General features: G+C 35.8%; 2 protein-coding genes across 5 annotated transcripts in view; one reads left to right on the top strand and one right to left on the bottom strand.

Annotated features, from left to right (window-relative positions):
- Positions 1–26887, bottom strand: part of LOC139152724 (UDP-glucuronosyltransferase 2C1-like) — a 567100-nt gene that overhangs the window by 409645 nt on the left and 130568 nt on the right. The window lies entirely within an intron of this gene.
- Positions 1–26887, top strand: part of LOC139152708 (G-protein-signaling modulator 2-like) — a 128588-nt gene that overhangs the window by 64319 nt on the left and 37382 nt on the right. Inside the window, exons 10-14 of one of the 4 annotated variants that reach the window (XM_070726008.1) lie at positions 515–561; positions 9379–9483; positions 10421–10485; positions 11412–11606; positions 13786–13921. In XM_070726008.1, coding sequence (XP_070582109.1) covers positions 515–561; positions 9379–9483; positions 10421–10485; positions 11412–11606; positions 13786–13921 — 548 coding nt within the window. The remainder of the gene's footprint in view (positions 1–514; positions 562–9378; positions 9484–10420; positions 10486–11411; positions 11607–13785; positions 13922–26887) is intronic. The other 3 variants (XM_070726010.1, XM_070726009.1, XM_070726011.1) reach the window with 3 other exon arrangements.

The following is a 26887-nucleotide window of genomic DNA, read 5'->3' as shown; positions in this document are numbered from 1 at the left end:
CATTTCACGTCATAGTGACCCAGTATAGCTGCAAGGCTGCCATTATCTTGTAAATTTTTCTGTGTCCAAAGTTAACAAGCACTCATGTTTTAGTGAATGATATCTTTAAAATGAGGTGCCAGGAACACACAATACAACTTGGTTCAATCAAGTCTGGTTGTCAGTTTGCCAGTTTCCTAATAATTGTTCACATCCAAAGCAAATATGCCATAAATACCTACCTTTGAAGATGACACTACGTATGATACAATGTGGGCAATTTTAACTTTGAGAGCATAATCATCTAGCTATGTTATTGATAAATTCAGGAAAATTGATAAATTTAACAAAGCTGTCAAACCAAGCTGTAAAACAGCTGATTTTCTCTGCAACCAAAGACATAGCATGACTTACTGCACAAGACAACATGTGTGTTACTTTATATTTAAACTTTAAATTGAGTTTGAAATGATCGTTTGAATTTTAGTATTGGCTCGCAAAAAACACTAAAAGTCTGTGTCTTTTACTTTTACAGTGAACAGAACTTTTCAACACCTTTACAAGAGCAAAACCAGGCCATTGGTAAGTTTTGTTTTGCCATATAACATTACGCATATCAATCAACACAAACCTTGCATTGTTTGTTTCAGGGGTCATGCAGACCGTAGTGATAGCTGTTTGCTGAGATGATAAAATGAAACATGTTGAATTCAAGCAAATGAAGGGATATAGCTATTTTCATCATGGTGTTTTAGAGGAGAGATGTGTATGAAACGGCTGAAACTGTCTATGATCAAACAGTGTCCAAGGAAATGCCAGTATAATGCTTCTTAACCCTTTGAGCGCCAACGTCAAGTTTTGACACCTTTGTGAAATGAAACTCAAACAATTTCTTTCACATTTTCTCAGAAATCATTATGAAACACTGAAGCCCATGTGATATGTCAATTCAGTCCAAATCTATTACAAAAATTACAGAAAAATACACAAAAATTTACAAAATGTTGCACTAAAATTTTGGAGGGAAAACTATGGGACTCAAAGGGTTAACCCTTATACCATTGTGGTTTGGTCCACATCCATTGCTATCAGTGGTGATTGTGGCTCTATTTACAGGGAATTGGGGGTGAACAGGTAAAAAAGTGCTAGCATCTGCATAGTGTTTGGAAGGAAAACAAAATTGAAGTACAATATGGATTAATATTTGATTTGATCAGTCTAAGCATCACACAACTAGGTCACTGATTTGCACACATTTCAACATTGTGTTTATTAAAATGTCCTCTGAAAGCTGTCAAATCATAGGAACGTATCTGAAATAAAAAAAATATGCAATAAATAAAATTAAAGTCAGCATAAAAGTATTTGAACCGTAAAGTAAGATGTAAGTATGAATTTGTAGTATGTGGAACATTTAGTGCAAAACAGATAAGTTACTGTTCAGCATTGTTTTTACATCGGATAAAGAGTTTAGTTTTCAATATTTAGTTATAGATCAACAGCTTCCACTTTGTATACACGATTTGTTTACACTATGAACTGCAAAACATGTTCAGTTGAAGTTTGACCATGGTAAACAATGATACTCATTGAATGTGGAATTTCATTTCAAACCCGTTTTGCCCATTTCCAAATTTAATTAGGAAACGCTACGGTACGATATTAAAAGTGTCTATCAGTTGCTTTGTTGACACAAGACAACTTTATGTCATAACCAGCACCCTGTCAACTGGTATTCTCCTACATTCAGCCTTCTATTTGGGAGTAAACACTGTTTATAGACTTTGTAAACAGCAAAGCAGGTCACAGAGACATGCTTTTTGAAAGGCATGGTTATGCTGTCATTGTCAGCATCCAATGGTTGTCCACAGAGAAAGGTCAAAGGTCAACTCGGAAATATTTCAGGCTGAGGGGAAAGGTCATCAGAGGTCAAAGGCCAATGGTGGATGGAAGATTTAAAGTTCATGTAAGGATGTGCAGAGTGATATCTGTGGAGAGTTTCCGTCTATAAGTTTTATCCTAGTTTAGGATAAAGACCTGAATTCATAACTCATATAATTTTATCATCATCAACAAGCCATCGTAAGCCACTTGACAAGTGTATGTAAATTATCTGTGCACCTGGAATGTCAATATTACTCCATTAAGTATTGTAGTTGAGCTGTTTAATGGCAGCTGTTCGTAATAATCCAAATAGTTTGCTATCTGATGTAAGAACAAGTGTTAAAAGGATGTGTGCTTTGATAAAGACACTGCAACCTGTTACATGTTAGATTGTCAGCTATTTGTAGAAGGGAAATAGTGTGCAGCTACAACTAAGCTATACCTTGCTTTGTAAGTCCTTTAATTCAGACAATTGCTCAGGTAGGACTGTAAATTTTATCTTTAATCATCAAAACTATATAGCTAGGTTGTACATGACTGCAAGCAAGGGTTATATTTTCCCTGTCACAATGTGTATGTGATTGTGTGTTCAGTCATGTTTTGTTTTAGACAAGAACCATGGGTCTATGAAACCAGGAATTGTTCAAGGGACCAACAGTTGATAGGCCCAGCTATTACCAGTATTTTTTACTCCAAGCTGCATTCATTTAATAGATTTAAAGTATCTATAGTAGGCTGTAACTTTAGTATTTGCAAAATGTGAGTTCCACACACCTGAATGTTGATACGTTACACCATTGATGATAACATGTCAGTTTACAGATGTTGATGTCAGGTAATTTAATGTATTCAAAGGTATTTTGTAAATTCTTCGTGATGCAAATCTCTTTAATTTTCTGTTAGAGCTGACCAACAATGAGAAATCTTTATTTCAGATGAAAATAACTGACCAAGCTAGTGTTTAAGAACAATGCTCATAAAACATGAATGGTGTTTCTGTTTTGGACACAAACACCCTCATGGTAGTTAAAGCTGGCTTGTATAGCATTATCATCAAATGTAAACTGGACTACCTTGATTTCGCTGTTGTCAAAACTTTGCGTCACATTTACTCTTAGTCAATGGTGAGCAGAAAAATTTGGGACATGTCAAACCGGTTGTCTGATATACCCTAACACCTAAGCTTGATTCAAGTTTGATAAGAAATTCTTAGATATGGGATAAGCGTCTTTAAATGCGATAAATCTCCTTTTACAGTTAAAAACACCCTTTGTTGGAGAAAATCCCTTTCATTTGACTTTGTCCCCTTCTTTGATGGAGAATTTGTCTTCAGCTGAACATAATGTATCGGGTAATTGTCAGTAATGACAGATATCTATTACCATGTTTATCGTATCTTAAGAAGAAAAGTTTGTTGAGGTAGAAAAAAGGTAATTTTGAGAGAAGCTGTGGTGATGTAGTCGGCGGTGATGTGAAGTATTGCAATAATTTGCCCACCCCTGCAGGAACTCAACAGTGGAATAGTCTTTATTGAGCTCAGACAGGAGCTATCAGCTACTGTTATGCAAATAGAATAGTTACTGTTATGCAAATATAGTAATTATTGTTATGCAAATCGATGCTATTGATTCCTGGTAACTGCTGTGGTGTCAACAATAGGACATTCCCACACGCAGTTGGTCTACCTTGTCCGCGCCAGGTTGGGGAAAAAAAATAGAATAAAAGAAAAGAAAGGAAAACATAGAGTAAATCAATTTGTACTGGTCTGTGTCATCGCGTACCTCAACTTCCGCCAGCTGTCAAATTTGTCCGGAATTGGTCATTCAAGGGTTGTACACCTTAATCTCAAAGTGATTTAAACACCTATGAACTGTAAATCTGACACCGGTGCCATGTGAGAGTTGAATGCTGTGAAGTGTGTCTTGAAGGAGTTGAAGAGATCCAATGTCTGTGAGTAGAAACACTGACTTGCTGTCAGGCTGTTTGATCGTAGTCAACCTTGGTTCAAGTGCTAACATGCATCATTGTAGCTTGGATCTCTTAATCGTGCGTCTCACAGGACTTTATGCAACAACTTTTGAATTGTATTATACTGTTTGGTGTTCACACTTGCATGCTGCCGATTAGATGTCACATGTAATTCTTAAATTTATAAGAAAATGCACCTGTCATGAAACGAACTAGATTTCATAAGTTATTGCTAAATAAGTGACAATAACACCACTTACCTAGAGTTCATCCACAAGTGTGTGTGTGTCAACAATGTCAACAGTGTTTGTGATGGCATTTGTAGTCTGTGTTTTGTGTCAGTAACCCTCAAAATATAGGTCAGACTTACTCGCAGCATTTCTCTGTCACAGAGAATAAGGAACAAGAGCCTGCGTTTCAAAACTTTGATGAAAAGTTTGCAACACTAGTGCACGGTCCCTCCTCCCTCTTTTTGGAGGGACCATGTGTGGTACGGTTTGTCAAAACAAAAGATACAACACTCTGCTTTTTGTGTGCCGATCGATCAACATTCACCTTGAAAATCCATGATACAATTTATCTTAAACGTCTCTATTTGAAGAACGACACTGTCTCCTACAGTATTGCTTTACTTTACTACACTTTGATTGGTTATGCAATATGGAAACATCCCTGACAAATTCAGTCGTCTCCTTCTAAATTTTCATAAACTCATAACATCAAAGTCACAAATATTATCAGCCAGAAAAGTAAGAATGGACAGCACATGTGCCACAGAACTTCTGACTTCTTTCATTTACATGGTGGGTTATAGGCAATACAGTACTATGTAGATATTAAATTTTGCATTGCATCAGACAAGTTGCTTGTTTTCACTATATGTAAACAGTAAAAACTTATGTGGCACTTTAATTCCATATTATTATACTAGAGAACAGTTTTGCCAACTGGTTTTAAATGTGACTTTGAGAATGACAATTTTTTTACCAGTCTGAATTCCTATTGGTATATATCAAGTGTGTATAATAGCTTTCTTTTTTCAGTGTCAAGTTTGATAACATATTCCGATGGGCATGGATCATGATCAATATCCAAGCAGACAACAAGTGTTCACATTCCATACACAGTACATGAATTGCAACGGAATATATCTGTCTGGATGTAAATTTTGTATGCCGATGCATATCACATCTTCATAGTTCAGTTGCTGAGATATCCAACACTGTCAGAACAAGTTAAGGCCTCTTAGTTCAAATTTTAAAATGAAAAATATTGCTTAGAGACGTAATTACCGATAGTGATTGATGATCTAAGCCGACAAAGATATCCCAATGAAAAAAATCATTGGAATTTATATGATCTATCATCTGGTATTTGTATTTGTAAAAAAATATTTTATGAGAAAACCTGCAGATAGGTAGAATTGTGAGCACAGTTCTTTAGATATTGTTCTGTTGGCAAATCCAGTGATACCAAGCTCAAGGTCAATGTGAATGAAAAATGTTTGTGTTTCTATATTTTCATGGCATTTGTTGAAGTTGACATGGGTGTTAAGATGTTCAAGTTTACACTGTGCTTTGATGAGGCAGCTGTGAGAATCAGTGTAGCGTTCTCGTCTCAGTCCTCTGTGTAAGTTCAATCTTTTGTGTACCAGGTTGAATTTTGTGGAAAGTCTGTTTTGATCCCATGACATCTCAAAAATACAAGAAATACAAGATCAAAACAAATGCCAAAAGCTTGTGTAAGTGTGGATATTCTAAAGGTCAGCCACATTCAGACTATTGACAGATGCAAGAAATTAATTAAAATGAGCCCCCGCAAGTGGTATACCAAAAACAGAATTTGTAAAAGTTTGAGAGTTTGAGTATCTGTTTTGAGGTGCATTCTACCTTAAAGGTATACAGTCACCTGTAATCTGAATATGCCCATATATGGTCAAAGGGGCGTCCCTTGGTATTCAAAATGCCCATGTGAGGGCGCTGTTTTTAAAAAGCGGCCACCCGCTTAAAATCTGTGATTGGTTAGATTTTCTCTTCCGTGGTAATTGTGGCAAAATTGGAATAGGTGACAGTATACCTTTAAACTTCAGGAGTAGACCAAAATGTTATTTGAACTCTTCTATCAGTGTACCTTGTAAATATTCATGAAGTGGTAGATGTGATGTTTTAGATGACTCATGATTGAATTAAGGAATATCAGTCAAATTCAGTCCAGAGTAAGAAACTATTTGATGATACTGATGATGTACAATGAATTGACAGACAGACGACACAGCTGAGATGTTTTCTCATTTTAAGGAGGATGTATCTTGATACTGTTGCCATGGTAACCACCTAGTGAGTGCCCAGTGTATTATAGAAGTAGATGTTTTAGCAAGGGTTTCTCTGATCAGACCTTGTCAAGTCAGCATTGTGACAACTGTTTAAGATTGTTGCCATGGTTTGTCATTGCCGTGGTATACTGTTGCCGTGATACAGAAAAACTCACTTAATCTCCAAGTTAGTATCATATAGTGATACTGATTTGACTGGCAGTGAGGTCACCTCCATCTCTGCTCAACAACTATACACTGCAGATCTATGAATCTGAATGTAAATTGATGGCATGGATTTTTTGTATTCCAGAGTCTATTTTTGCATGGATTAGAGATAATATTTGTGTACAATCTAACTCAATTTAGAGAAAATCACATCAACAGAGCCAAAAGACAGATACAAAGTTCATTTCAGAGGAGAGGAGCCAAATTTAATGAAACTTTTGTAATTTTTAAAAACTTAAATAATTTTTTTACATTATATATTATCTAGTTATTCATAGATTGGGAATAAGATTCGTCAAGGTAAATGTGCCCTAGGGACAGATTTTCAAACTCAGCGGATTTTTACAATACTTCTTGGCGGCTGCTTTATGTTTTAACCCATTTCAAAGCCTCCCGAGTAAATAAAGTTTACAATGTTTTATTTTTTTGAAAATCCTGACTTTAACTTTCCTAAAAGACTTAAATCCCTGTATCTTTTGTGCATTTTTTTTTTCGATTAGGTCAGATCATTTGAAATCAAATACACCTGATGTAAACATGCTTACTGAAGTGTGACCACAAAACGTTTTCCAAACATTGGCTTTGAATGTCAAATTAGATTTTAACAACTGAGTAAGTTTTGACTTGCAACTCATGCGATATATGGTCACAGCGAGCGAGTACACAAAAACTGAACAACCGACAGAATCCGTCACTGTACCATGGATTGAAAAAGAGATATTTTCAAAGACAATATGGCTTAATGACGACAGGAATCAAAAATATCTCTCTGAAGATTGGATGGTATCTTTACGCAAGTAAAATGCAAAATATACAGCTAATGGTGCTGTAACACAATTTGAATTTCAAATATCCGTCAGTTTTAAGTAATTTGTTTCTCTAATCATGAACTCTGCTTGGTTTCCCCTGCTTGTTATTCTTGATTGTGAAATGAAATGGTTTAAAGTTTCCCTTGGGAAAGTTTGAGAAAATCATCAAAGCTTTCTGCTTTGATGATGTAGGTATAACCCTAGGCTTCTCAGAGCCAACATGTCAAGTAATTCTATCCTGTGTTTATGCATGAAGGGTTTAGAAGCAACTTAAAATTGAGTAATTTAAAATGTGCCAGTTAGAACCTGAATAGTTAGTTGTAGTACAGATGTAATGGTGTCATTTATCAAGTTGAAATGGGGCTTAGGTACAAAGGCACACCTGTAGCGGTGTAATTTGCTCAAATGTTTTTTAGCTGACATTTTAAGTTGTTACAGATGACTTGGTGTGTTCTCGGTAGCAGTGAAGCAACATGCCAACATTGCAAACACCTTGTATGTTATTTTAAGGGTAATTGCAGTTTTCTCCCATTTGCTGTACTTTCACATATTTGTCAAACAAAAAACGCAAAAATAAAAACGTTTGACGGTATGAAATTTCAGCCCATGTGAATTGAAAAAATACCTGACTGAGAAGGGATACCAGCCCTCTTGTCAGTCGACTCTATCATAATTCACCGTAAGACACTTGAGTATCAAGTAGATAGGTGTGGATGTTTGACCCATCATTCTTTGCACTGACATCTCTTGATCACCAAATGCCATTATCACAAGATACTTATCTCCAGTGAAACTCATGCGAGGAAACAACACGGCACTCAGAGGCTGAGTAGCATTTGAAATGCAAGTTTCCGATGACTGAATTTATGGCAAACAGAGTGTGACTGCATTATGTTGGGGGGTATTGTTGATTGGTGTTTGAAAATGGCCTTTCAGCTTGCTTGTTGTGGTGGATTTAGAGCCGGTAATAAGTTTGTCGTCAAGCGTAAACAGCTGAGCGTGTCCGAAGTAGTCACCATCAGAACACGTCGGGTTGTTGCAGCTGCACACAACTAAGTATTGTCAGGGGGTCAAGCGTTTTCAGTTATACCTGAAAGACAAACAAAGAAAACTAGCCACCTTTGATACCCTTACTGTCGACTACAAGTCCCTACTGTTACTGAAGTGGGTAAAGAATAAGGGTCTTAGATCCATGATAGCATGACAAAGTTGTGTCTCAGATACTTGATGTGTTGGAATGGCAAATTTGTATTTCGCATTCCCTCACAATGATAAATAGATCCTTTGAGGAGTGAAGCCTGACAGTCACTCCCTCTACATGATGTAAGAATTTTCTGTCAACATATCTTGGCCTGTGAACATTTTTGTGGTTCAGTTCTGAGAAGTCTTCTCTGCTGTTAAAGTCCGTCTTCAGCTACCAGTATTTGTGAAAGCTTCATCAGAGAGTGAAAATGATTACAGACAGTGAGTTTAGCAGTTTCCTTTAAACTTTTTTTCTACTTTTACTGATATTAACTTTTCCAGTGTTGATCTTGGGAAGTACTTTCATACTTAATGCAACAGTTTGGTCTTTGTGATTGGAGGGTCATTTCATCTGAGTTGACAGTCTTGGCGAGAGTTTCTTTATAAAACTTGCCTACTACACATGTATGTAATGTTGAAGTATGTATGACCATTATAGTATTCCTATCATGACACTGTGCACACAGTGTTGCACCACTAGCATGATGTATGCTTGGTTTGCTCACATTGTCATATTTCATCCAAAATAACAGGACCAAAGTATCTACAAACAGAAATTGTCTACTTGTCTTTGTGGACAACTAAGAAAACCACAACCACATCACACAATTATAAAACTTTTGTTGTCCGTATGTCCTGGTAATGTACTGTGATGTGTCTGCTTCCATGTTTGCTTCATCTGTTACATGTTCTAATTAATACCATTATATTTTGTATTGTAAGTTGTTTTTGTACATTTTGTTGAAATTATAATTTTGTGTGTTATTATTTGATATATCATTTCATCTTTGTTGATTTCTGTACATGATTCTTCTCTGTGGCAGAGAACTTAATTGGAAATGTCTTCAAGTTTTGCTCTTTTGATTTATTGTTTCATCATCTATCACTCTTTCTTTCGTGTTGTCATGTGATATTTTATATTTTGCATGTGTTTCGTTTCATGTTTCATTGCTACAGTAACTTCAGCCCCAGCACAGAAGGGCCAGCGTGGCATGGGAAGCACTCCCTCTAGAGGCGTGACTACTTCAACCAACAATACCCAAACCACCGACATTGAAACATGTACGTCAAAGACTAACTCAAATGCTGTACCATTAGTCTGTCAGTTTCTATCCCCGATACGACCGTTCTCCACATCAGTATGACTTGGTCCCCATCTTTTAATTTCCAATGATGTGTTTGTATTGTACTTTGGGTAAAGAGGAGGATGGGATATTGGGTTTAGAGGGGTGGGGAACCTCAGGAAAGGGTGGGTAAAGGCAAGGTCAAAATCAATGATCACTTCCTCTGGGTTTCATGAGGGCATAGACAGTGGAGTTTCTTTTCCACTGAAATGAATAATTTCATAGCCTTGGAATAGAGAGCTTGCTGTTTTTTAAGCTCATTAAGCTCATCAGTCAAATTGAGGTTCTTTAGAATTTTTCTTATTTATCTCCAAGAAATTATATCATATCACTGTATTTTATCAACGACACTTGGTTCTACAATGTTCAAATAATGCTCATTCTGTTTTGATTTTCCCAACAAGAACGAAGTAATTCTCACATGACACAATTAACTGTTATAACAGAAATAAATAATTTTAAGTTTTAGGCTTTACAAGTCTTTGAAGATTTGCACGTGACATGACGAAAGTATGATGTAATTTGCTGTCTTTGCAAGTGATCATTACCAGCATGTATCCCATAATAGTCAATTATTGGTGTTCAATATTCACTCTCACCAACTTTGTTCTCCTTTCCCCAAGCTGTTACCTACAGCGCCCTCTATCGGTATGTTGATTTTACAAAGCAGCGTTCATAGAATCATACCAAGTAACAAGTACCGGTACTATAGTGAGACAAGTTTATACCAGTTTGGAGTTAAACACCCAAAGTTGTAAAAGTGAAAGAAGCATTTTCGTCATTATAATATATTAATGCAACCCACTATTTTATAATCTTTTGGGCTTTTGTATTTATGTCTCTCTTTATTTTCTGGTTTTTTGTCCAATTTTTAGGTGGTGCCAGACCAAGACGACACAGTATGGAGTTATTAGAATTAGTCCAAATGACTCCAGAAAAAGTAAGCCTTCAGTTCTATCTGTATTTTCCTATTTCCAGCAGGGGCTTAAATATTTTGAGTTTTAACCCCATTGCAATTACAAATTTTATCCAATTTCTCATGGAGCGGTACCAACTTGTGTATTCCCAACAAATACTGAGCACTTTAACAGCGCTCTCACCAACCAGTCTGCAAAACAACCGGAACAATCCAGTACACTGGCTGTCAGAATTTTAGGTGATCCCGCAATATTTTTAGCATAGACAGGCATCCAATCACTGCCATCCCTGACAAGCATGACGCCAAGCTTGCTGATATCACTGTCATAAGATGAGCCCTTTCCTTCAAAAGTAGCAATCACTGTTGCCATGGTCACTGTCACCATGCACCTATCCCTGCCTCTGTTCCCAGTAGAGAGCATGATCCTATTCCCTTGTTTTAGATAGTGACCTACATGCTTTGTGGTGTGATAATTATCACAGAATGGGGAATGTCTATCATTATTTGTTTTATCTTACTGTTGTGGTTTTGTTATTGCATGGACATTTCTGTAGATGTTTATCACGGAACCTCTCATTTGCATCAGCCTTTTCATTAATTGGTTGAGTTCTGAGTTCTAATTAAAACTTCAAGAAGTGTGGTATTTTGCACCGTGGCCTAATACAATTATTCAATGTGCAAGATTCATAAAACTGTGGCTTCAATGTTTTCTGCACAAGGTTTGATTCACTTCCTATTCGAAAGTATCAAACAAATTAGAAACATTGTTTCATATTTATGTAAACTAACTGTCCAGAATTGCCTCTGCCAAACAAAATGTTTGTTTGTTTGTTTTAGTTAATTTTGAAAATGAGAGAGAACTTAGTACTCAACCTTATTGTCACCTGCATGTTGAATGTTTTGTTTTGTTTTTCTTTTTATTACTTTATTTTGTCTTGATGTGTCAGTACGCAGCTTCTTCAGCCAGTAGTACTACCAGTAATACAAGTACTACCAGTAAGTCAAAGAAAAACAAACACAAATCTAGTAAAGACAAAAGTTCTAGGAAGGGTTCGGCTACCTCCTCTGCCAGCTCTGGTAGCCTTGCCTCCTCAACCTCCTCCCTGAAGACAGATCAAGTTAAATTACAAATGCCCCAGAGGGTAAGTATTTGTCAACGTTGGCGATGACATTGTTGTGTGATCCATTCCTGTGATTTGCCGATCACTCCGGGTCGTTTTCCCTCCTTGAGTCCGGTGTGTTCTTTCCTGACCTACAGCACACAGAATGTAGTACACCACAATGTAGAATTGTTACTATGGAGATGACCAGTATGAAAGTGCACTTGAAGACTCAGTAGCTGTAACTTTGATGACGTTTCACTAATTTTGTTTTTAATGCAAAATTATACTTTTACGTTCATCTCCCTAAAGCATGTTGAGATACAACTTGTCAACTAAGTCTGTACATGTGTAGACTGTATTGTTATTGTTGACTAGTTAAATTCTGGTCCCGGCTAGAATTCAACTTGAATGTAGAACAGTAACAGTGCAATCAATTACACACACACACACACACATACACACACTCTGTATTGACAATCTAAATAGCAGATATCTCACCATGATTTAGGAAGTAGAACAAGAACTTGTAATCGACATACAAAAAATCATCAAAAGTTACAGTAACTGGGCCGTTCAGTGAACTTGGTGCATGTACTTAATATTTCCACCTTCTTATAGCTGTTAATGTGTCAAGTGCATATGACAACCTTCAATAATTACTAGTTGTTTCAGTGGTACAATAACTCAACCACCAGTGATATTCTGAAAAAAGTGCCTCAAATACGTGCAATATTTTATAAATAACCAAGCACAGGAAATTAACATAATCAAGAAACACAATGAATGAAAACACTTTATTTGAACATTAGTATGACACAAGGATTGACTTTCCATGGGTCAATTGATATGAACAAAGTATTATCAATTACTGTTAACTTTGGCTGTCATCAGTTAGGATAGGCTTGTTTTACAGAATATGAGATCCACCTTTGTCTTTTAATATCATATCACAGTGGAATTCAGTAGTGTGCATAACAATAACAAGAAATTATCAAACTTTTGACTTTAAACTTATCATAATTTATAAATCCTAGCTGATAAATGATTGACATGGCTATATCTAGACGGTTTGTGCATCCTCACCATATTGTGGTGATGATTGCTATATCAATGTAAGACAAGAAGACGCCCTCTTTAGGTGCTAACAGTCGCCATCCCTCAGATCGTTTGAAAGAAGCCAGAAAGTCTCCTTTAATGCATTGCTGACAGGTTTCAATCTTATTCATATGAGATTGAATATATGGAAAGTTTGCGTATTCATTGTTAGCACAATGACAGAACACATCTATCCAAGTTAGCCATTGATAAACTGCATAGTTTGGATTAAGGTGGTATGTGGCTTGAAAGTGGAAGACATAAACTTTGCTCAACTTTCCTCAATGAAACTTTCAACCATTCTCTTACCAAATCAAGAATTAGTATCAGGGGTCAGCTTGCAAAGTTTGGTACCAGAGAAACAAATTGCCTAACATTTATTGATATTTGAAATTCAAAATGGATCCCTGTGTTAACTCTGTGGGGAAAATAAAATTTTCTATTTTCAAAACAAAAAGACAGTGAAAACTTTCCTCTCTTCAAGAGGTTTAAAATTAGCCCTGACAATTTCTACCAAAATACAATTTATGAAATATGATGTGTGTAGAACTTTCAACCCAAAAATTAACCTTTAACAAAACTACTCTGAGGAGTAAAATAATTTTGTATGTTCAGTTTAACCCTCTCACCGTCATGTTTTGTTGCAACCTGGGGATTTTTGGGATGAGCAAGTGAATGTTTATGGTAGGGATATGCAAATGTCTACCTGCATGTTTTAGCAAAAACTGTTTTATGATAATTGTCCTTCCCTACACTTTCACACTGCCGTCCACTTCCAGCCAAATATTAAACTGCCAGGGTCAAGTTGAATATTCTGCAGCATTTGCATTGTTTTATTCATAGGGTTGGTATGGCAATGTTCACATTACAGTACCATGCCAGTGATTGTTACAAAGATTGGAAAGTTGTCCTGTGTTAGTTTATGATAATTGAGCTGTTCAACTCATCCAAGGATTTCGGAGTATTGTGCCCTGAAAGCTCTTCAGTCAGAAGTGAAAGATAAAACTTTGCTGTAGCTATCAAAGGATGATCCCTGTTAGCTAAATGGGAAAACTACCTATCAATTGGCATCCATTGCAACATGGTGTCTTCCACTTGTAACTTGCCCAATCTGTATTCACAGAAGTTGTCACCTGACATGATAGACGACGATGGATTCTTTGACGTACTCAGTCGTTTCCAAAGCAACAGAATGGACGATCAAAGGTGCTCTTTCAATAAATTTGGAGACAGACGACGGCAAAGAGGTGCTGAAGCAGGTAAGGCAATGATATCGTGTGTCATTGTCCAGGTCTCCAATATTGAACACATCTTTAGTCTTTTTTATTTCATATTTCTGTCTGTTCACTGATCATTCTTCTGGTTCTGTGACCAATATTGTGATTGGATGAAACAGATTTCATCAAGTTATGTTATTGTTCATCAGCCAATCAAAGACCAGGTTGCAAAAATATGTGCATAAGCTTTACCTTGAAAGGGTCATCATTATCGGCTGAGTGGTACAGCCATACCAGTTGCCTTTGATTTCGCACCAATCGTCATTGTGATTGCATCAGCTGTGTGGTTTATAGATCCAGATATATGGCTCACAGATTACTATGGATTATCAAGGGTTAAATGATGCTAGTACCAGAGGACAAAGGTATGTTCTTTGAGAATTTCATGGATAACAGTTGACTTTCATATACCTGGATTGATCAGCAAGTGTTCACTCACTGACAGATTTCCAACCAATCTGTATTGGCAACATTTCATAATATGCTGGAAGACTTTGAATTTATCCAGAATATATACTAGAAAAGATAATCAGTACATGTTCATATTATGTAATTACCACACCATCAGGCTGTATCATGTGGTACACTTGTCACATTGATGTTAGCAGTAATAGACTTATCAACATTCATACATTGGTAACTTTTATAAATAAAACCTGATGATGAAGAGAAGAACTGACCCAGTCATCATTTGAAAATTTTATATCTACGCATGAAGACTCTTAAAAATTACCTTTTAAAACCTAAACAATATGCTTTTTGATATTTTACTCTTTATCATGAGTGGTGTTACCAATATTGATATAGTGTAAAATGTAATGGCACTGAATACTGCCCTCATTTGATCAGATCAACAATTTCAATGATCCACCTCAGAGGGCACTGTTATGCTGGTTTTTGTAGTCCCCCTTTTCTTGTCCAACTGCATGCCATCAGATAGTACTTCCAACACTATGCATGTTGTCATGGTGATTTTTCTACATGATTAATAGACAATCTTATCAAGAGATCAGCAGAGGATACTTTAATTGCAAAGTTAATGAGCATTGTAAAATGAAAGACAAACAACATATTCTATGTGGGCGTCATATGTGTGGGCATATACTTTTTGCAATGACGCTCTCATTTCTGTTTTTTTCAAAAATAATAATTCATCATGGAAATTGTCGGAGCTGCCTTGGGCTCATCTGTTATAATATTCACTGTTTTAGCAAATAGTTGTTAATCCAATTTTTGGTCGATCATCTGGTCACTGTCACCGTGTTCTTTCATAGTTACTGAAACAAGGTGGCTCAAGTCTATGATCTCTTGGTGGTGACATTGACTTTAATCTCTAGGAAATTGTTGATTCAGTAATCCAAAGTAGTTACCATGTGTGTCAACTAAGATGAAGCAGCCAGGAAATGTTGTTGCAGCAGCTACATTCAATAAAATCAACAACATTATGGAATACATGTGTCTCACATACCTCAAGGTTGTTCAGAACACGACATGAATACTTCTAGAAATTCTATCAATTAATAAAACTGTTGGGACTGTGTTGTACTAAAGGCTAATTTGAATATTGCAAATGGAGAAAAGGACATTCATGTCTCATGGTCATGATCAGACTTGGATGAAATGTCTTGTATCTGAGTTACAGGTTCAAATGTGATTATTTTCTCATTGGAGGTGACTAACGCATACATATACCAGTGTGGTCCAAAGTTGTTACCAATAAATGTTTGTCAGAGTCTGATTCCAATTGGGAAGGTGGATTTTTCCATGAAGAGCATGTCAGAATTGGACCAAGTTAGTTTCATGGACATTTATTTCAGGGAGGTATTGTACAGTCAAACTGATTTTTGATAAGTCATGTCAGATGGTTGTATTTATTTCCACAATATTGCAAACTACACATTGTATTATAACGTTCACGGCATGGTACAGTACACTGCATGGTACAGTACACCGCATGGTACAGTACACCGCATGGTACAGTTCCACACAAAGTAGATATCAGTACTAGGCTGTTAGGCAGCTCAAATAAAGTGACATTATCAGTGTTTTGCACATCTCTATCATATCAGTCTACTTCCACTCAGACCGCTGTTGGTAATTCTCACAGTTCACAGATATCCCTACAAACGTTACGATGTGAAAGGCTAGGATTCTGAAATAGAAATCTAAAGTAAGAACCGATTGTCACGCAATGTGTTTCTTTCATTCATCACTAAAAGCAATGAATACCATGGAGTTATTGATGCAAACACGTTGAGAATCATTGACCCAGACATGTGTTCTGGTAAAACTCTACTTCGCTACCCGCCACTCTTTGTTTTCCTCACATCTGGCATTTGCACAGTCTTTCCGCCTCATACTCCCCTGCTCGTGCAAACTGTTTTGATCTTTAAAGAAGATGATACTCAGTTGAACTCCTCTTTCATAGACTTGTATCCATTTTTCAAAACTTAGTTTGGTGATGAAAACTCAACTTCTCATCTCAGCAGGCTAAACATGTAGCAACTTTAATCCAAAAGCCTTGTGTAAGCATTCAGATTGAGCTATTTTTAGCAATTATGGTAAAATGAAATTTATGACACAAGAATAACTATAAAAGCTAAATTTGTCACATACTGTCTTGGACCCCCAAATCAACTGAACATTATTCAGCAAACAAAAAGGTACACTATCTATTTACAGAATTAAGATTATAAATAAACTTGTTCATATTTTTTGACAGGTGTCTTTGATGTTTTATGAATTTCTGATAAAACAGATTCTGTGGTATATGGCTACATACAGGACATATTGCTTCATTCATGTATAAGGCAGTACACACTTTGGATCTGAAAGAACTTAAACTTTTGCTAAAACTTTCCTCAATTAAATTTTCAACCATTCTCTTACCAAATCAAGAATAAGAGTCAGGGGTCACCATGCAAATTTTTGAAACAGAGAAACAAATAACCTAACATTTACTGACACTTGAAATTCAAAATGGCCGCCATCTCTGTGTCGACTCTATGGGACAAAGGACATTTTGGATTTTTGCAAGAGTAAGATGAGTAAAACTTTACATACCCGATGGTCTTTAAAATGAGCCCACACAAGCACGGGGAAAATAAAATTTTCTATTTTTGAAAAACTTTGCAGTTGAAAACTTTCTTCCTCCGGGAGCTTTAAAACGAGCCTCCATATGTGGTAGATCAGAAAAGAATCGAAAAAGTTTGAGAGTCGGAATGCTTGTCCTTGAGGTGCATTCTACCTTAAGACAATGACAGGAAAAAAGTGACTGTGTATTACAGTGATACTATTGACAGTATGTTTTGTTTGAAAAATCTATCAAGGTACATGTACATAGCAATATCTGCAAAGAAAAAACAAATACATGGTCTAGATTTCAGAGTGTTTATCTTTGAGAAGCATATGGATATAAGCTGCATTACAGATCCTAGAATGTTGTGCCTAAACGTATGTTCATATGTTGATGATCAGGTGATAAGTTCGTGGGCCAAATTATGCTATGCATTGCAGTAAATACAAACTCACATTTTATAAACTATGAAATGTAAAATATTTATGAAACTGTATGATTTTATAACATACCAAGGAAAGAGAAAATATTTGAAAATCAATTAAAATGTGTCATAATTATGAAACTACGATACCTTAACTCTAATTTTAAAAGGAAGAATTATGCAGTTTAAAAAGGGTTTCAATGTGATGCCAAATATGACATATGGTGATTGTTGTGTTGTCACCTGAAACTGAGATTGCTGGAGTTTATTTACAGCACATCTAGGTCTGTAGAGGTTATACACGAATCCAGGTCAGCATAAGAGCTCCCATAATGAGCTGTCTCCCATGGGTCGTACATAGTGCGCATCTCCCACTGGTGGCTGATATAATGTACAACTCCCACAGGGCTTACATGGCATGCATTTCCCACAGGGCGTATATGATATGCTGCTTCCATAGGGCTTACATGATGCGCATAGTTGCGATGCTGCTGATCAATATCTCGTGTCTCAATTTGTAGTAATATCCAATCTGTCTTGCAAAGGCTGTTGTTGTTTTTGTTCAACCCAGTATGATTTCCCAGCTAGTCACTATCAGGTATAGAACACTGATACATTTTTCACTGAGTTGGAGTGTTGCGAGCATTTTAATATGCCAACCCTTGATTTCATCTTTATCTTCTTTGATTTTTCACATTAAGCTGTGCACCCCTATTTTCTAGTAAACAGGTCCACTATTACTACTGTTAACAATAGGCTTGGGCCAAACTACAATGGTGAAAGCATTAATGTTGAATCTTTGAAATTATCATTTACAATACTGCTCGTTTTCAAGCCATTTTTGATCTGCACTGAACTTTTTTAAACTTTATCTATCCTTAGACACTGAGTTTTATGAGATTTAATTTTTTTTTCCCTTATTGTCTATGCATTTACAAGCTTATCTATAAATATATGATGTGATCACAAAGCGACATTTTACTCAATGACTAGGGACATCAGGATTTTGTGTCCCATATTGATATCACCATTAACAATATCCTCAATCATTGAGGACAATATCCTTATTGTTAAAGATCCCTGTTATGTTTGTGTAAATCATTTTTCAACAGTTTCAACAGCAGGACAAAAACAGCATTAAAAGTTCTTACACCATCTGATGATGAAAATTTGAATATCCTTAGTCTCAGTCAGTATTGTAACATTAGGGATAGAAAAATTGTTACCATAGCAACCAAATTATCATACAGACAAGCTTATGTCATTATCTTTGTTGAAATGATTTTGAACACATACAGAATAAAGGGAGATTGGACAAGAATAAAATGTACAAAACATTTCAGGGAAAGTTTTTAAACTTTGTTTCACGGTTTATTTTTACGTGTCCTCTTTCATTTCAGTGCAATTGAAATATAGTCACATGAACTCTGTAATTCTATCAAATATTCTCACTAAAGTTAAAAAAATGTATAGCTGATGTTGTTTTTCACGAAATAAACTGCAAATAATTGTATACATTGGAAATATACTGCCTGTATGACTGATCAGCATTGTTTGTCTGCTGTGGTAAGCATATTAAATAACAAAATCTTTCAATAGCCATAGAATGAAGTAGCCTGTAATTCTGCCCAGCATTTGAATAAAATTCATGAAACATACCAGTGATGTCAGGAAGGTTGTGGTAGATTTTGACAGTAGATAAAGAAGTTCTTCTATCAGTCGATTTTGTTTGTTTATCAAATATTGATAAAATCAGGTAATTTGTAATTCATATTTATTACAAAAGAAACATTAATGAAATATACACAACCATATATATTCATAGCTGAGCAATAATCATGACATTGTGCAACATTAAATACTGTTTTGAGAATTATTTATGAGCTGATAACCAAGTCCGACATGTATGTAAAAGTACTCAGTTCAACAGCCGTACTAAAAAACTGATACAGCCTAGGGTGTCCACTTCATGAAGAGCCATTCACCAGTTTTAATGAGTCTTAAATGAGGTCAGCCAAACCACCTGGCCAATTGCAAAAAACAGAAGGGAAAAAAAAGCAGCATCCTGCATAGCATGAAGTTCTGACTCCCCATGTTTTTTCACACGCATGCAGACTGAGGAGACAGGATGTTATCAGGATGATGGTACTCATCCGGTGAACATCTCACTCCATTCTCTCCATCTCTCTTTTCCATCTGTGTGAGGAGAGGTTTATGATGCCGCAGATCCGTTGATCCCAGATATGATGAGGAGGAGCTTGACTTCACGCAACACCACAAAGGAGATCCGTGTGTGACTTTTCCAACGTTTTATTTTTTTTTTTCCTGTTTGTGAAATCATCTGATGGTGGGTTGTTTACATCAAGTGGATTTCTTATGGCACATGGCAACAACAACACTGAGGCTACGTTGACGGATTTGGAGCTTGAAGAACTCATTCAGCTCAGGGACCTTAGTTAGTATCTCATTTTCTTCCTCCTTCATAATCCTTTCACATCCTAATGCATTGCTTACAGAAGAATTCATCAAGTCGGGTTTTTTTTCACTTTGTCAAGCTTGGCTTCACTTTCTCTTGTAAGGACTAACAGCAAGTATAACAGTGAGAAATTTTAAGTTCTTCCTGTGAGCAATTATCAGTTATAACCACTGCTTCATTTACTCTCAAAATAGTTGATTGACTTTTTCTAATAGCATGATTGCGTTATGAAGCGGCATTTCATTTTTTTTACAAATATTTCCATCAATGAATGTAATTAAATAGTAAAGTTGGCCAAATTTTCGATTTTTCCCTGTATGTGTGACCTGAATTTACATATGCGCGATAGCTGCAAATTGAAATGCCCCAGCAGGGATACTTATATTTTCCCATTTAATTGACTTTTTAGCTACCTATTGTTTTCTCTTCTCATCTACAACAATGTCGAGTCTTGTAAATAATTTTTCTCTTCAAAATATAACCTTGAAAGAATCACCAGTGATAGCAGTTCACTGTTTATCTATACAACGTCTCTGTCACAAAGTCAGGCAGTGTTTTATCACTTTAGAATATATGCACACACATACAGAGAAAAATACTAATTATTCAGTCGCTGGTAAAAACTCACTCAATCTTGAGGACATACTTTGGAATTGAATTCCTGTATTTATTTCAAGGCTATCTATGAAAGATGTATGAGTGTATTTCAACCTAAAATTTTCAATTTGATTAGCTACATTTGATGCCTCTATGATGCTGCAGTTTCAGACTGTAATTTCATCAAATATGTTGTTCATCTGCAGTTGGTCTGGCTTATATAAGAGCGAGTACTTCAGCTCTAATCTTAATGCGTAGTCAGTGACAATGAAAAATGTTTCCGTTTGATGGGTTAGATGAAAACATCCAATTTCCAAATAAGTTTGTGAACCGTAGCTCTAATACATTATGCAGGTTTCATTAAATCAGTAGAAAATTTATTTGTGTTTAACAGTTATAACAGTTTTGGATTCAGTGAATTCTGATTGCAAAAGTTGATTTGAAAACATGGTATTGCAGAGTTAATGTATAATAGAAATGCTTCATTTATTACAAACTCCACATAACTTTTCAGACAGCTTCGATGAAATTCACCCTGCAACTTGATGGCATTAACCCAAGGAAACAAATTCAATGTGTGAACCCAGTTGGTGTGAAGCCGTATTTCAGATAAAAAATATCACGCTTGACACCTCTAAGATTCCAGAACACTCCAGGCATTTCTTCCCTCCATATAGAGTAATTGATGTGATAATATTGAAGATCAATACACGTAGGGCCCGTGTCCCCAGGGTTCAAAAATGATTGATTTGTCCATAAAACCAATTGTTGTCAACTTTCACAAGTGGCTGGTTTTCCAAAAGGCAAATATTTGTCATATTTCCTGTTCTTTTGACAGTTTTAAAATACGGTTAATAATTTATTTCTAACACCAACCCTGGTTTCCCATCATACTTATCAAAAGATTTTGATACATACAGTTCATATTTTCATTTTTTAACCAACAGTAATTAAAACATACAACATAGAATAAAGCATTGCCAGCAGTCCGTATTATTTCAGAATGTATGATTAGTAACTTCATAATTATATTGAAAATTGAATCAACGAAATTCAGTGAATTCTCAGTCAGTTTCACACTCAGTGTACGGCACCTAGTCAACTAGCAAAGACATCAAAGTCAAACCAGCTCGGCTAAATCCTCACCATTAAAACAGGGTGATTCAATAACCAAGCTATCCTTGCAAAGCAAAGTTGCATAATGCTGGAAGGGTATCGTGACTGGAATTTGAACTGTTCAGTGTGAAGTTTTCATGAGAAAAGAAGCAGCACATTCCAAATTTATAGCACACTCTCAATGTATGCCATGCTCATTTCTGTTTCTTTTTAATCCATCAATTGGTGATCAAAAAAGTATAAAACCATAATCAGGTTATCTGATTTTGATAAGACAACCATTTCAGAAAGAAATGTGAGGCTTTTGTTTTTTCTTCATTCATTTTAACAATTTTTTTGTCGCAATGAGGGTTAGCATCGATGGAAGCCATAAAAAATAAAACAGTGTAGCATATGGTTTGTTCAAAATGCACTCACTGCAAGAAACATCTAATAAATCTGTTTTCAATCAACACGATTTTACTTTCAACTCATAAACCACTTACAAGGATTTTGCACATGTGTCATAAATATATTATTTATTTACATAGATACAAGAATTCTTAATAGCTCAGTAAAGGCTTTATAGAGCGTATGCCCATAACGTGCATACATTGTGTCGTTAATAGTGAATGTGAAACACTGTGCACGGGCAAATTGCAGTGTTTTTGTTGAAATCTGTTGCCATTCTCATGAGGCTATAAATCATACAAGGAATACAGTTTGGCTGAAATGCTCGCTCAGGATAATGTAAACAAAGCCGTGAGAATTACACTTCACTTAAACGGTGCGAAATAAAATCATCTGTGTTTCAGTTTCACCCAATGTGTCTGCTCACAAAATACTGTGTCAGGGGGAAAAAGTCTTGTAAAAGAATAATACGATGAGGTTAGTGCCAGTATAGTATGGTATTGGTACAACTTGGTTTCACATTGTTGCCTAATTAATTAAACGCGAGCATTTTCAATGCAGTGACCTTCACACAGTCAGTTATTTTCAATTGTTTTAGTAATGTCATGTGTTTTGAATCTCATTAGTTTCAACCAATGTTCTTTCAATCTGATTGGTAATCTTATTTTAGACTTGTGGTTCCACGTAAATATGTTTGCAAAATCGTCCATTCCCCTTCCCCCCATATAAATTGGATAGGTGTCCACCAAACTTACCCCCATGCTACTTTGTGATTACTGCTCAACCTCTTTAACAGCTCTTTTTTCTTTTCAAGGAGTTCACCTTTTCTTGATCTCTTTTTTTGCTGAATTAACTTTGACATTTTCATTGAATGACATCGTATTTTTCTCATGCCTAACTCTTCAAGCAAACCCAGCCACTTAGTTGTTTCCTATGGGATTTGCAATATCCAGAATTTCACAATTGAAGTAGTAATATGGTTTACACACATAACTATTTTTACCTTTATGAAAGTTTGCCGTTTGATTTCAACCCCTTTGAGTAATGTTTTTGTGTTTGTGTTCAGGTGTTAGTCTCAGATCAACTGATTACTGTACACTCTAAAGTGTGTCTCACCACCCTGGGCTATCTTTCCATGTTGCCGAAAACAGATCTGAGTTTTCCCTAAACATGTAGGCTTTCTAATTTTACCTAATGTGTTGAAAATCTCCCTCTCTCATTCTCATGTTTCCATGGCAACTGCTTGAGTAAAACGAGGCATCATTGCTGACATAGATGGTTCAGTGAAACAGTGTAATTGAATTAATGGTGTTTCACCTGTGTTTGCAGGCTTTGAAGTAACATAATGCACAGTTTTAGTAGGCTATCATTGATAGGAAGGAGAGAAAAACTTGGCAGCAAACTATTGTGGCATAATGTTTAATGTCTATCCTCATGTGACTCTGCTCCGTAGCTCAAATCAGAAATTTGTACTGAGTGTCTTTGAAAACTTAAATGTCTTTTGTCTTGCCAAAGGATGATCAGCTTTTTTTATAGAACTGTGGAAGTGAGGAGTTTCACAAATGCATTCAACTCCATACATGTGACTCCATCTGGCTTTTCCACTGAACTTGCAATATGATTCCATACTTCATGGAAATCTTCATGCAAATTTAATACAGCTTTAGTAATGACGTAGCAAACAGGTAAATGATCATTTCACTGTACACTGTATTGATCTACTAAGTGAAATTCTGTATGTCCATAGTTTTTTTACATGTTACAGTTGATGATGTTTGCAAATCCAGTCAAGCTAAAACCATTTTTCTCAGCCGAGCACAATGCAAAAAAGAAATTACTCATTATTCTTGTTTGTTTGTCATTCTGATGTTCACCATCTACCAGGTAAATTAAATTATGTCATAGGCATACATGTACCAACATAGTCATGAACTTTTTATTCATTACATGAGTTGATTCTGTCGAGATTGTCATTGAAAAAGTGAGATTCTATAAAATTTGCAGATCCTCCTGTTATACTGTGTTCATAGTGCAACCATGTTTAGCATGTCCCTTTATACGTAGTATGCTTTGATTGATAAAAAGGTAAAAATTATATTACTCCTGGAATTTCCAAGATTCCGATACCTCATCTTTTCGCCTCCAAAATTATCTGCATCTATAAGTTTGATAACATTTATACATTAATTAATTAATCTTCTAAATGCACAACAGTCTGTGGACAATCAATAAATCTTTCTTCAAGGATTTAGGGGTCAGTCAGTTGAAAGAATTCCCTTCATGGACTTTCAGTGAAGTTTGCAGAAAAATTTTTCAGTTCAACGTCAGCATTTTGTAGCAACTTGGTTTTTGTGATACGTTTGCAAAAAATGTGATTAAATTAGCATTCATATTTTCACAACGTTTTTGCAAACACTTTTTTACTTGGGGTGTTATGTGTGGAAAAGGTCATTTTGTTCCTGGAAATTGATTATAGTTATATGGTTGTTTCCAATTTGATCATGATGGTATGGAAGTATCACTTTGGTGTGTATTATCTAGGAGAGGTGTTCTGTACAGTGAAGGCTACAGTTCAAATATTGCTGAGAGAAACTTTTTGTCCAGTTTTAGCACAAATCTTGAGTTACTCAAATTGAATCAAGAATGTTAGACAGGCTGCAGGACATGAGAGTGTAGTGTGTTCTTATTGTGGAAGAACCTCTAATCTCAGGCTTTGATACCGAGTAGTGTTCCTTAGGGAATCTGTGCAAATCTATGATCATATGGGTATAGAGACACAGACTTTGTAGACACAGGAAACTTGGCTAATATGACCCACAACCTCAACTGTGTTAGTTCTCTGTTCAAAAATACTCTCAGATTCTGTCACAAGCGGAATGTTGCCCTCTGCTGGAATGGAGGGGATTTGGTTCTGATTGAGGGGGGACTATAATAAATTATGCAAATTAAAGTTATTCCAATTACGATTTTACTCAAGGTATTATTTATTATTTATTATTATTATTATTATTATTATTTAATTCTTAACAAACGCACTACACATACGTCTCAGTGCATTGTACATACCATAAAGGACAAAAAATAGACAAAGTTATCAAATAGTAAAACAACTCGGAATTGACTGAAAAATTGAAATGATGAATTAAAAATTAAAAAATGAGATAAAATGTAATGTCCAGTAAAACCGATTCCAATAGAATAAAATAAGGTATTAGCAATTTAAGGTTATACCATTGATCAAATATCAAATAAAAGACAGTCTTTCAGCTTTATCCCATCCTTCTGTACAGGATGCTTGTATGACTTTACTGTGGCTACATATAGTGGATTACATCAACTGTATGATGTTACATCATAGACAGTAACCATGAAGTGGATTACATCAACTGTATGATGTCACATCATAGACAGTAACCATGAAGTGGATTACATCAACTGTATGATGTTACATCATAGACAGTAACCATGAAGTGGATTACATCAACTGTATGATGTTACATCATAGACAGTAACCATGAAGTGGATTACATCAACTGTATGATGTTACATCATAGACAGTAACCATGAAGTGGATTACATCAACTGTATGATGTTACATCATAGACAGTAACCATGAAGTGGATTACATCAACTGTATGATGTTATATCATAGACAGTAACCATGAAGTGGATTACATCAACTGTATGATGTCACATCATAGACAGTAACCATGAAGTGGATTACATCAACTGTATGATGTTACATCATAGACAGTAACCATGAAGTGGATTACATCAACTGTATGATGTTACATCATAGACAGTAACCATGAAGTGGATTACATCAACTGTATGATGTCACATCATAGACAGTAACCATGAAGTGGATTACATCAACTGTATGATGTTACATCATAGACAGTAACCATGAAGTGGATTACATCAACTGTATGATGTTACATCATAGACAGTAACCATGAAGTGGATTACATCAACTGTATGATGTTACATCATAAACAGTAACCATGAAGTGGAATGCCACTGTAAATACTCTGAGTTATCATTATCTCAAACTTCATTGTAGAAGGGGGTCATTGTCCCTGTTTGTGATTATTTGGAAGGGGAGTTTGATTAGATTTTGGGGAGGGGGTTAGTCATGCAACTGAGCATCCTGGAGAAACATTGTGTCTGATGAGTTCCATTTAAAATTGCAACAGTTCCTGAAAATGTAGTACTTCGGGCAAAGATGGCATCCGGCAGCTGGTAAATGAAAACTGGTAAACAGGCCTAATTTGTGTGTCCAATTTCACGTTCAATTTTATTGCATTCCTTTTTGTAGACAATTGGTAAAAGTATGTTTAAATATTGAATTCTGTTTTTGCAAGAAAGAGTTTCTCCAGTACCAAACATTGCTGCAGCAAAGATTAATGCAAAGATATTCCATTTTTTTCAAAAAACATGTCACTATATTAAGGGAATTCAGGGGATCTTTTGCTGTTTCGTGACTTGATAAATATTTACAAAGAACACCTGAAGTTCCTGTCAAGAAAAGTAATTTTTGACGTGATTTGGCAGATCCCTGGTGTTTCTGTAATGCTCTTTTCAAAACCAGAAATGATGGATCCATGCTGTGCATTCAGCTGTAGCACAGCAATGGGAATCAGTCAAACCAGGTAATCTGATGCATGTTTGAAGTCGTTCTCCAAAGGCGCCGGGGAAATTGCGCACATTTTAGGGTGACTCATGGAAGTTTGAAAAGGTATAAATTTTAGTCAGAAGAAAATTACTCCCAGAAACCATGCTGGTTTTGCAGCTAAGCTGAAAAAATACATTGCCTCTATCTGCTCATTTATTTGGCTTCAAAAAATTCGTGAAGCTTCAACTATGCGG

The sequence above is a fragment of the Ptychodera flava genome, chromosome 16, assembly GCF_041260155.1.
Source record: "Ptychodera flava strain L36383 chromosome 16, AS_Pfla_20210202, whole genome shotgun sequence".
NCBI classification, from domain to species: domain Eukaryota; kingdom Metazoa; phylum Hemichordata; class Enteropneusta; family Ptychoderidae; genus Ptychodera; species Ptychodera flava.
Note: the sequence above shows the minus strand (reverse complement) of the source record. Positions and strands in the feature narration are given on the sequence as shown.